Below are 12,631 nucleotides of genomic sequence, written 5' to 3'. Positions count from 1 at the left end.
TCCATGTTGGGCATAATCTTTTTAACTGGGCATAATCCATTACTGGATTATAATTGCTTAATTATATATATATAGTTATATATATAATTGTATATAATTATAATTACTGAATTATAATCAACCAATTGTATCAGTTTCAAGTGTAGAACATAGTGATTTGATATTTTATACATTATGGATTGGTTACCTCGCTAAGTCTAGTTACCATCTGCTATCATACAAAGTTCTTGTCAGCTATATTATTGGCTATATTCTCTGTGCTGTGACTTACTTATAAGTGGAAGTTTGTACCTCTTAAACCCCTTCACTTATTTGGCCTCCCCCCCTACTCCCCTCCCCAACTCTGGCAACCATCAGTTTACTCTCTGTATCAATAAGTCTCTTTCTGTTTCTTTCTTTCTTTCTTTTTTTTTTAAGATTTCATCAGTAAGTGAAATCATCAGTATTTGCTTTCTTTGTCTGACTTATTTCACTCACTTAGCAGAGAAGCTATGGCACCCCACTCCAGTACTCTTGCCTGGAAAATCTCATGGACGGAGGAGCCTGGTAGGCTGCAGTCCTCGGTGTCCTGAAGAGTCGGACACAGCTGAGCGACTTCACCTTCACTTTTCACTTTCATGCATTGGAGAAGGAAATGGCGGCCCACTCCAGTGTTCTTGCCTGGAGAATCCCAGGAACGGGGGAGCCTGGTGGGCTGCCGCCTATGGGGTCCCACAGAGTCGGACATGACTGAAGTGACTTAGTAGTAGTAGTAGTAGTATAGTACCTTCTAGGTCCATCCATATTACAGGGTTTTTTTTCTTTCTTTTTTATGGTTGAGTAATATTTCTTTACACCAATTCTTTGCAATCCCATGGACTGTAGCCCGTCAGACTCCTCTCTCTGTGGAATCCTCTAAGCAAAAATACTGGAGTGGGTAGCTGTTTCCTTCTCCAGGGGATCTTCTCAACCTTTGGTCTCCCACATTGCAGGCAGATTCTTTACCATCTAAGCCATCAGGGAAGCCCCATGTATGCATATATATGTGTGTATACACACACACATACACACACAAATAAATAGCATCTTCTTTACGTATATATAGTATCTTTATCCATTCATTTGTCCTTGGACACTTAAGTTGCTTCTAACTTTGCTATTGTAAATAATGCTGTAGTGACTTAGGGATGCATATATCTTTTTCAGTTAGAATTATTGAAGAAAAAATAATTTTTGTTTTCTTCTGCTTAATATCCAGAAGTGGAATTGCTGGATCATATGTTCAGTTCAGTTCAGTTGCTCAGTTGTGTCTGACTCTTTGCGACCCCAAGAATCGCAGCACGCCAAGCCTCCCTGTCCATCACCAACTCAGAGTTCACTCAGACTCACAGAGTTCACTCAGACTCACGTCCATTGAGTCAGTGATGCCATCCAGCCATCTCATCCTCTGTCGTCCCCTTCTTCTCCTGCCCCCAATCCCTCCCAGCATCAGAGTCTTTTCCAGTGAGTCAACTCTTCACATGAGGTGGCCAAAATACTGGAGTTTCAGCTTTAGCATCATTCCTTCCAAAGAAATCCCAGGGCTGATCTCCTTCAGAATGGACTGGTTGGATCTCCTTGCAGTCCAAGGGACTCTCAAGAGTCTTCTCCAACACCACAGTTCAAAAGCATCAATTCTTTGGTGCTCAGCCTTCTTCACAGTCCAACTCTCACATCTATACATGACCACAGGAAAAACCATAGCCTTGACTAGACGGACCTTGGTCAGCAAAGTAACATCTCTGCTTTTGAATATGCTATGTAGGTTGGTCATAACTTTCCTTCTAAGGAGTAAGTGTCTTTTAATTTCATGGCTGCAGTCACCATTTGCAGTGGTTTTGGAGCCCCCCAAAATAAAGTCTGACAGTTTCCACTGTTTCCCCAAATATGTTCTATTTTTAATATTTTGAGGACGCTTTATACTGTTTTCTATAGTGTCTGCGCCAGTTGACATTCCCACCAACAGTGCATGACAGTTTCCTTTCTCCACATCCTCGTCAGCACTTATTTCTTGTGTTTTTGAGAATAGCCATTCATTCTGACAGATGTGAGGTGGTATCTCAAGATTGCTATGGTTGTTCGGGGTCTTTTGTGGTTCTATACAAATTTTAGGATTATTTGTTTAGTTCTGTGAAAAACACCATAGGTATTTTGATAGAGATTGCATCGAATCTATAGATTGTTTTGGGTAATATGGGCATTTTAACAGTATTAATTCTTCCAGTTCATGAGCATTTCTGTTTATTCATGTTTTCTGCAATTTCTTTTACCAGTGTCTTATAGTTCTCAGAGGACAGGTCTTTCACCTTGGTTAAATATATTCCTAGGTATTTTATTCTTTTTGATGCAGTTGTCAATATGGGATGGTTTTTATAATTTCTTTTTTTTATAGTTTGTTATTAGTATATGGAAATTTACAATGGATTTCTGAATATTACCTTCGAATCCTGCAACTCTACTGAATTCATTGATTAGTTCTAATAATTTTTTGGTGAGATATCTGTAGAGTTTTCTTTATTTGAAATCTGGTTTAGATACTGAAACTATCCATTCTCGAAACATTCGTATTTCTGAATTCTTTATTATAGGGTTTGGCTTGTTAGCCTGTGAAATTCATGCTGATTTTGAAAAAGTGAAGTAAAGAGCACTTCCAGTTAGTTTTAATTCTTAAAAATATGAAATTATAGAGACATTGAATAGTTGACTGACATTTTTCCAGTAGCATTTGCTAATAGGTTAAAACTTTTTTTTCTTAAAATCTAGGAATCAGCGATGGACCTTCAGTCACTGCATTAACAAATGGTTTTGACACTCCAGAAGAAAGGTATCAGAAGCTTAAAAAGGTAAGTGGGTGTACTAGAAAATCTTATTTTTTTTCCCATGTTGGTCTTGCATATGTTAAATTATAGAGGAATAAAATCGTCAAACTTGTTTATTAACTTCTCAACCCCAGCTATGAATGATATTTAGTGGTGTTTAAAACAACAGCAAAAATAATTGTTTGCTGGAAAACATTTTGGGGAAGTTTTAGTATTTTCCTTGTTAATTTGATTTGTAGGAAATATGATGTGGTTATTTTAATCATTTGGAAATAGGTTTTCTATGATGCTCTGGATGATGCATAAGTGCTTAGTTGGGAAAAATATTAAGAAATGTATATAAATTAATATGCTTCTGATAGGTGATCTGTAATCTGTTTGGATCAGAAGTATTCTGCCAAAGTCAAGTAGAGTAATCAGAAAACCTACCTGATTGCAAATACTGTTGCTCGTGTCGACTATACAGCACTGTTTTGACAGGTATTTTATTTCCCTTTTCCAGCATTCCATGGACTTTTTGCTGTTTCAGTTTGGCCTTTGCACTTTTAAGTATGACTACACAGATTCAAAGTAGGTTGTTTTAACAAGTGGTGGGAATTCTTTTGTCATGGCATAATGCAACACCCTAAGTCTCCTTTTATCTTATTTTCTCCAGGTATATAACCAAGTCTTTTAACTTCTATGTTTTCCCGAAACCCTTCAATAGATCCTCACCAGATGTCAAATTTGTTTGTCAGGTTAGTAGTATCATTGAGTTTTTTTTCCCTGTTATGAGTCCCTGATGAAGCTGTGTGGAAATGTGGAATCAGAGTTCTCTTTTATTTTATTTTATTTTTTTTTAGTTTTTTATTTTTTAAATTTTAAAATCTTTAATTCTTACATGCGTTCCCAAACATGAACCCCCCTCCCACCTCCCTCCCCACCACATCTCTCTGGGTCATCCCCATGCACCAGCCCCAAGCATAACCAACTTTGCACTTTGGGCAGATCACTTTACCTCACTGGCCTTCAGTTTTAGGGTTAGAAATAAATCATACTCCCGTCTTTCCTTTGACCTGAGAGTGAGTTAAGGAATAAGATGTGAGAGACAGGCAGAGGGAAATGGGAACATGAACTTTATTATAAGTAAAGCTGAATTTGAGGCCATGACTTCGTACTGTGGCTCTTTGGGGGATTTTTTTTTTATTGTCTTACCCCTGAACTGAACCTTACAGATTAGGACCTGCAGGTTTTTTCCCACCCCATTCTCACTGCACACCTCTCCAAGGGTAGACCTTTATTTTCTGGAGGAGCAGAGTATGTGTGTATCCTCTTTGAAAAGAGCAAACATAGACGTGAACGTGAAAGTATAGTCACTCAGTCGTGTCTGACTCTTTGCGACCCCATGACTGTAGCCCCCAGGGTTCTCAGTCCATGGGATTCTTCTGACAAGAATACTGGAGTGGGTTGCTGTGCCCTCCTCCAGGGGATCTTCCCAACCCAGGGATCGATCCCAGGTCTCCTGCATTGCAGGCAGATTCTTTACTGTCTGAGCCACCAGGGAACCCAGAAGGGGCTAAGTTATATGGGCTCAGTTTCTTTTCCCAAGCTTACCAGTTAGGAAAGAGAGGGTAGAGAAAGATCACTGTTACCTACTGAGGAGAAGAGGGCTGACTTTATGAGCCAAGGTAAGGGTATAGGGAGGGTCCCCTTTAGAACAGCCAGTTCAGAGTTGTAGCTGATCTGGTAGACATTCAGTGAATGTCAGCTTCCCCTTTCTGCTCTCTTAATAATCTGATTCATGGATAAGGAGATCATTGATCTCCACTGACAGGAGAATGTAAATTAGTGTCTATCATATGGATATGTGATAAAGCCTGAGTTTTGGTCTTCTCTTCCTTATAATCTTATGTCTGAGCTTCTCTCCCCAGAGTAACATTAGTTCCTTTGAGTCTTCCCATCTGTCCCTTTTCCTGCATCTAAGTAGTAATATAGTTAAAAAAGCCTGGAGGGTAGGCTTCTGAGTGACTGAGTCATGTCAGATTCTCTCTGTAATAAGGCAGGATGTAAACAAACGAAACAGCATTGAGTGTGTCAGGAGCTGGAAAGAAGGCAGTTTTACTCTTGTAACCAGCATTTTTCTTAAATTAGCAGATAAACCATAGTTGATAGTTCTTTACCTTGCAATAAGTTCAGTTCAGTCTCTCAGTCATGTCTGACTCTTTGCGACCCCATGGACTGCAGCACTCGAAGCCTCCATGTCCATCCCCAACTCCCGGAGTTTACTGAAACTCATGTCCATTGAGTCGGTGATGCCATCCAACCATCTCATCTCATCCTCATTTAACAACTATTTACCAGTCACCTGAGTATAGAATACTTCATTAAACAATATTTATACATTTTTTCTGAGAAAGATAGGTTCAGTTTGGACATTTGTATGGATGTAGTTTTCCAGTGGTAGCAGGAAAAGACAGTTCCTTAAAATGGATTCCATGGTTGTAGCCAGGGATTAATCAAATGCACACAGTGGCAGTGAGACATCTTAGGGATGACAGTATGTTCTAAAAGACCAACACAAACACAGTTATTCTAGGAAATCAACTGGAGACAGATCAGAAGAACCCTACCCATCATACAAAACCATCCTGTGGCTATACCTGGAATACTTCATGCGTTTCTAATAGCCCGCCACTCCTTAAAAAAAACAAAAACATCATAGACTTGAAGACAGGCCAGAGATTAATGGGCTCAAATAGTGCAGTTCTCTATTCTGGAAAAACAAAGGCAGAGAAGAGGTTGAGACTCAGTAAGTAAACTTGGCAATTGTATGGATAAGGTAAATGATAGTATTTTTGAATTTTTTTCTGGTCCTCCATCTAAGGTGGATTTTGTCTTGTTTAAAATTCTATGCCTACAGCAGAGTCGCATCTTAAAAGGAGCTTAGCTTCTAGAGTCAGTGAGTAGGGTGAAGATTGTGTCTAGTTAAAAATTGATCTCAAAAAGCCTTTTATTATCCTTAAAGCAGGGAGAATTGGGCAGCAAAACAACTTACTGTGCTATCTCAAAACTAAGTATCTGTATACAGAGTGATCCATGCACACTAGGCAGGCTGTGGAGGAGCGGACCCCGAGAGCCATGCGTATCATGCCCATCCAGGTGAATTGCAAGGCATCTGCGTTGTCTTCACTTCTTTTTTCTTCTGTTCTTCTTTTCTCTGGCTGAACATCTGTAGTTGAGTTCATGGAGGAAAATATATACATGGTCGTGAAAAGACACTGCTGCTGTCTATAGAGTAAAAAATGTTTCTTTTTTTAAATCCCCTCTTCCCCCATTCCCACTTCTTTCCCCATTTCACTCCTTTTGTGCCATATATACATATACTCCTGTGTCTACAAATATATATACACACACACACACACAGTTTTAGGTTTTTTCTTTAATATATGCAAAATCGTAACATTCATATTTCATATAGCTTGCATTTTCCGTTTAATGCAATGTCTTCATGCTTCATAATGCAGATGTGTTGTAATCTAATTGGAATTGGAAAGTTTCCCAGTGGCCCCCTGTTTTAAGCAGTGCTGTAGTCAGTGTCCATGTGCATGTGTGTTGGTTGTATATGGGAATTTTTTTTTTTTTTGGCTGAATCAACATGTTTTTAAAGCTATTTTTAAAATTTATTTTTAATCGGACGATAGTTGCTTTACAATGTTGTATTGGTTTCTGCCGTACAATAACATGAATTAGCCATAAGTGTACATATATCCCCTTTCTCTTGAGCGTCCTTCCCCTTCCTCCCCTACCCCATCCCACCTCTCTAGGTTGTCACAGACTAAGTTTCAGGTTAAACTTCAGGAATGATTTTATCGGATAGCTTTCCTAGGAGGGGAATTGATGAGTCATAGAACTTACAGATTTAAAAGTTTGATAGATGCCTCAGATTGTCCCCCCTAATATCTATGCTTATCTTTTGAATCCTGAAAATGGTACATTTAGGACAAACCAAAGATAGTGTTTAGAATATTACAAATAAAGTTTGTTGGTTTGACGTGTTTTTTCTTTATTATGGTAAAAAAAAAAAACAAACCTAAAATTTACCATTTTAAAAGGCTTTAAGTTCAGTGGCATAGAGTACATTTTTTGGTGCGGTCTAAAGAGTATTATTTGAGTAGAAAATAAATAGCTTCAAAAAGGGGATGCGTGATCTCTGACTCTGATTTTTAAAGAAGAAAGTTAGGATATTTTGGAGTCTAGTGACAGGAGGGGTAGAAATGCCTTTCCATAATCCATCTTTTGGTGTTTCTGTCAGTGATGGGTATTAGGGGAGCAAAGTTATAAGAATACTCAGGCATGGAAGGTAGAGGGGCTTATGGCCCAAGTCAGAAGGCACTGGGTCTTATTTCAGAACAGGATAAAGAGGGAAGATACAGGGGAAATGGTTGCTTAGTCACACCACAGAAAACTTGGATATGATAGAAAATGATGTGCCTATATTTGTGTGTGTGTGTGTGTGTGTGTGCGCGCGCGTGCGTGCACGCACATACCCGTGTATATTTGATTAGGTTGCTCATATTTTAAAAGAACTTGTGTCAGGTAATAAAGATACATAAAGTACATAAAAGTATATGTAATATATAAAACCTTTTAACCTAAGTTTAAAAATAAGTAAGTGAAAAATTAGAAGAAAAGAAAAATGAGGGTGTGATTACTGTGTTATGATTAGCACACAGAATTCATGCCAAAGAAAGTCTTACCTTTGGCTTACTTCAGAAGCTTGTCTCTTGAGCTTCCTATCAGCCAAGATAAGGGGGAAACACACCGTCAGTTCTGTGGCCCAAGGGATCAAAACGGACGAGGACCAGTTCAGCTTTCCTCAGATTAGAGACCCCAAGACATTTCCCTTTCTGTTATCATTGTCTTAGTTGCTCAGTCATGTATGACTCTTTGTGACCCCATGAACTGTAGCCCGCCAGATTCCTCTGTCCATGGAATTCTCCAGACCAGAACACTGGAGTGGGTAGCTATTCCCTTTTCCAGGGGATCTTCCCGACCCAGGGAGTGAACCCAGGTCTTCTTAATGGCAGGCAGATTTTTTATCATCTGAGCCCCCAGGGAAGCCCCTGATATCATAAAGAAGTCATTAATGTAGAAGACGTCGTCTTTGGCAGCAGCCCTAAAGTGAATGTGGTGATGAGCTTACTGGGACTGGGGAGCATCCTCAGTCTAGACTGACGGTGTACCATCAAGTACGGCTCAGGAAGGGCCGCTTTATAAGGGGTCATATTTAACTGTTCCAAATTTAGTTACTTCTGTTGCTCAGTTATGTCCGACTCTTTGAGACCCCATCGACTGCAGCATGCTAGGCTTCCCTGTCCATCACCAACTCACGGAGCTTGCTCAGACTCAATGTCTGTCGAGTCGTGATGCCATCCAACCATCTCATCCTCTGTTGTCCCCTTCTCTTCCTGCCTTCAATCTTTCCCAGCGTCAGGGTCTTTTCCAATGAGTCAGTTCTTCATATCAGGTGGCCAAAGTATTGGAGTTTCAGCTTTGGCATCAGTCCTTCCAATGAATATTCAGGACTGATTTCCTTTCGGATGGACTGGTTGGATCTCCCTTGGACAGCAAGAGTCTTCTCCAGCACCACAGTTCAAAAGCATCAATTCTTTGGCACTCAGCTTCCTTTATAGTCCACCTCTTACATCCATACCTGATTGCTGGAAAAACCATAGCTTTGACTAGACGGACCTTTGTTGGCAAAGTAACGTCTCTGCCTTTTAATATGCTGTCTAGATTAGTCATAGGTTTTCTTCCAGGGAGCAAGTGTCTTTTAATTTCATGGCTGCAGTCACCATCTGCAGTGATTTTGGAGCCCAAAATCATGGGACTGGATGCCATGATCTTCGTTTTTTGAATGTTGAGTTTTAAGCCAGTTTTTTCACTTTCCTCTTTCACTTTCACCAAGAGGCTCTTTAGTTTACTTTTAGCATATTAAAAAGCAGAGACATTACTTTGCCAACAAAGGTCCGTTTGGTCAAAGCTATGGTTTTTTCCAGTAGTCATGTATGTTTGTGAGAGTTGGTCTATAAAGAAAGCTGAGTGCTGAAGAATTGATGCTTTAGAACTATAGTGTAGGAGAAGACTCTTGAGAGCCCCTTGGACAGCAAGGAGATCCAACCAGTCCATCCGAAAGGAAATCAGTCCTAAATATTCATTGGAAGGGCTGATGCTGAAGCTGAAACTCTAATACTTTTGGCCACCTGATGCGAAGGACTTGGCTCATTGGAAGAGACCCTGATGCTGGGAAAGATAGAAGGTGAGAGGAGAAGGGGGTGACAGAGGATGAGATGGTTGGATGGCATCACTGACTCAATGGACATGAGTTTTAGTAAACTTTGGGAGTTGGTGATGGACAGGGCGGCCTGGTGTCCTGCAGTCCATGAGGCTGCAAAGAGTCAAATATGACTGAGCGACTGAACTGAACATAGTCAAAGGCTTTGGCGTAATCAATAAAGCAGAAATAGATGTTTTTCTGGAATTTTCTTGCTTTTTTGATGATCCAACAGATGTTGGCTCTTTGATCTCTGGTTCTTCTGCCTTTTCTAAGTCCAGCTTGACATCTGGAAGTTCATGGTTACCATACTGTTGAAGCCTGGCTTGGAGAATTTTGAGCATTACTTTGCTAGCATGTGAGATGAGTACAGTTTTGCAGTAGTTTGAATATTCTTTGGTGTTGTCCTTCTTTGGAATTGGAATGAAAACTGACCTTTTCCAGTCCCATGGCCTCTGCTGAGTTTTCCAAATTTGCTGGCATATCGAGTGTGGCACTTTCACAGCATCCTCTTTTAGGATTTGAAATAGCTCAACTGGAATTCCATCACCTCTACTAGCTTTGTTTGTAGTGATGCTCCCTGAGGACCACTTGACTTCACATTCTAGGATGTCTGGCTGTAGGTGAGTGACCACACCATCGTGGTTATCTGGGTCATGAAGATCTTTTTTGTATAGTTCTTCTGTGTATTCTTGCCTTCTCTTCTTAATATCTTCTGCTTCTGTTATGTCCATACCATTTTTGTCCTTTACTGTGCCCATCTTTGCATGAAATATTCCCTTGGTATCTCTGTTTTTCTAGAAGAGATCTCTAGTATTTCCCATTCTGTTGTTTTCCTCTATTTCTTTGCATTGATCACTGAGGAAGGCTTTCTTATCTCTCCTTGCTATTCTTTGGAACTCTGCATTCAGATGGGTGTATCTTTCCTTTTCTCCTTTGCCTTTAGCTTCTCTCCTTTTCTCAGCTATCTGTGAGACATCCTCAGACAACCATTCTGCCTTTTTACATTTCTTTTTCTTGGGGATGGTCTTGCTCACTGCCTCCTGTACATGTTACAAACCTCTGTCCATAGTTCTTCGGGCTCTCTTGTCTATCATATCGAATCCCTTGAATCTGCTTGTCACTTCTGGTGTATAATTGTAAGGGATTTGATTTAGGTCATACATGAGTGGTCTAGTGGTTTTCCCTACTTTCTTCAATTTAAGTCTGAATTTGGCATTAAGGAGTTCATGATCTGAGCCACAGTTGGTTCCTGGTCTTGTTTTTGGTGACTGTTACAGAGCCTCTCCATCTTTGGCTGCAAAGAATATAATCAGTGTGATTTTGGTGTTGACCATCTGGTGATGTCCATGTGTAGTTTTCTCTTGTGTTGTTGGAAGAGGGTGTTTGCTTTGACCAGTGCGTTCTCTTGGCAAAACTCTATTAGCCTTTGCCCTGCTTCATTTTGTACTCCAAGGCCAAATTTGCCTGTTACTCCAGGTATCTCTTGACTTCCTACTTTTTGCATTCCAGTCCCCTATGATGAAAAGGACATCTCTTTTGAGTGTTAGTTCTAGAATGTCTTGTAGGTCTTCATAGAACCATTCAGCTTCAGCTTCTTCAGCATTACTGGTTGGGGTATAGATTGGATTACTGTGATATTGAATGGTTTTCTTTGGATACGAACAGAGATCATTCTCTCATTTTTGAGACTGCACTCAAGTACTGCATTTCAGACTCTTGTTGACCATGAGGGCTACTCCATTTCTTCTAAGGGATTCTTGCCCACAGTAGTAGATACAGTCATCATCTGAGTTAAATTCACCCATTCCAGTCTGTTTTAGTTCACTGATTACTAAAATATCGATGTTCCCTCTTGCCATCTCCTGTTTGACCACTTCTAATTTACCTTAATTCATAGACCTAACAGTCCAGATTCCTATGCAATATTGCTCTTGACAGCATCAGACTTTACTTCCATCACCAGTCACATCCGCGGCTGGGCATTGTTTTCTCTTTGGCTTCTTCTTTTCATTCTTTGTGGAGTTATTTCTCCACTCCTCTCCAGTAGCATATTGGACACCTACCGACGTGGGAATTTCATTTTTCAGTGTCACATATCTTTTTCCCTTTTCATACTGTTCATGGGGTTCTCAAGGCAAGAAATTGGAGTGGTTTGCCATTCCCTTCTCCAGTGGACCACGTTTTGTCAGAACTCTCCACCATGACCGTTGCGTCTCGGGTGGCCCTGCACAGCACAGCTCATAGTTCCATTGAGTTCGACAAGGCTGTTCTGACTTAAAACAAGAATAAAATTAGAGAAGCTCAGTGATGTTTCCCACTCTTTAGTCAGTTGAGTAAGGACTTTGTGAAAATTTCCCCATTCTTGCGTATTGTTACTTACTTGATATTTTTGCTACGTTTACGTTTATATTTTGACTTTGAAATATGTATTTAATAAGTCTCTTTACTGGGAATTTTTCTATATTATGTTGTTGAATGTAAAGAACATCCAGTTATTTTGGGCTTCCAGAATCTAATTTGAAGTGAATATTGATACCTTATACTTTGCACATTTGTTCCCTTAAACTTGAACCTGGGGTGAGATAATAGAAATACATTTAATTTTTATTCAGGAGTTTTCTGCCTATTGGGAGAATATATGTTCACCAAGTAAAATTTTCTTTAATGTTGGGTAACAAAGGATATTCCTCTTACAAACTATAAGGGAGAAGCCCAGGTAGTTGAAGTGAATGGATGGACAGTTCAGCAGCCATGGAGTAGAAACCCCTTGTCCTCTGACCCCTGGCATGCTGCCCCCTTGCCTGGTTGCCTTTGTTTACTCCCCAGAGTTCTTTTTTTTATTTTTATTTTTTAATAGTTTTCTTTTTTTTTTTAATTTTAAAATCTTTAATTCTTACATGCGTTCCCCAGAGTTCTTTCTCTGCCTCTGTTCACGCACCTGCCACGGACCTCACTGAAATGCATGTTCTATTTACTCTTGTTTCAGAGCTCAAGCATTGACTTTCTAGCAAGCCAAGGATTTGATTTTAATAAAGTTTTTCGCAACGGTAAGATTACATGTGACCTCTCTTCAGAGCCTGTAAATCTGGATTTGGTTGAGAATTATCTTCCTGTGCATACTGTCTGAGACAGGGTCTCGGATTTCCATTCCAGCCTATGCAGCCAGTAAAGTTCTCGTTGTGCCCCACTCCTGAAGGCCTGGTCGAGCATGAAGGGCATAGGAGAGGAGCTGCTGCCTCGTTCAGCTCCAGTGAGGCCTCTTGAGCCCCCAGACTCATTGAGTAGAGCTTGTGCTGTTACTGGTGTGACTCAGTTGCCTGGCAGACACCCCGTGGGGTATGTGTCCCCGTTGTCTTTCACTGAGACAAGTGCTCCAGTGTCGCTTTTTCAAAAACAGCCGTGTTTCAGTAATACCGTGATGGTCTTTGGAGGAAAAATTCAGTTCTGACGGCTAACTTGCTGGTGTGATGTGCTGACC

The 12,631-nt window shown here is 40.2% G+C and overlaps 1 protein-coding gene across 4 annotated transcripts in view; it reads left to right on the top strand.

The window, feature by feature from the left end:
* Positions 1 to 12,631, top strand: part of PARN (poly(A)-specific ribonuclease) — a 200,045-nt gene that overhangs the window by 8,005 nt on the left and 179,409 nt on the right. For 3 of the 4 annotated variants that reach the window (XM_013974854.2, XM_005697515.3, XM_013974853.2), the window contains exons 3-6: positions 2,782 to 2,861; positions 3,340 to 3,407; positions 3,493 to 3,574; positions 12,140 to 12,200. In XM_013974854.2, the coding sequence (XP_013830308.1) occupies positions 3,346 to 3,407; positions 3,493 to 3,574; positions 12,140 to 12,200 (205 nt within the window). In that variant the 5' untranslated portion in view covers positions 2,782 to 2,861; positions 3,340 to 3,345. The remainder of the gene's footprint in view (positions 1 to 2,781; positions 2,862 to 3,339; positions 3,408 to 3,492; positions 3,575 to 12,139; positions 12,201 to 12,631) is intronic. The other variant, XM_013974855.2, reaches the window with a different exon arrangement.

Source organism: Capra hircus, chromosome 25 (assembly GCF_001704415.2).
Source record: "Capra hircus breed San Clemente chromosome 25, ASM170441v1, whole genome shotgun sequence".
Classification (NCBI taxonomy): Eukaryota; Metazoa; Chordata; class Mammalia; order Artiodactyla; family Bovidae; genus Capra; species Capra hircus.
This window is presented reverse-complemented; position numbering and strand designations above follow the sequence as displayed.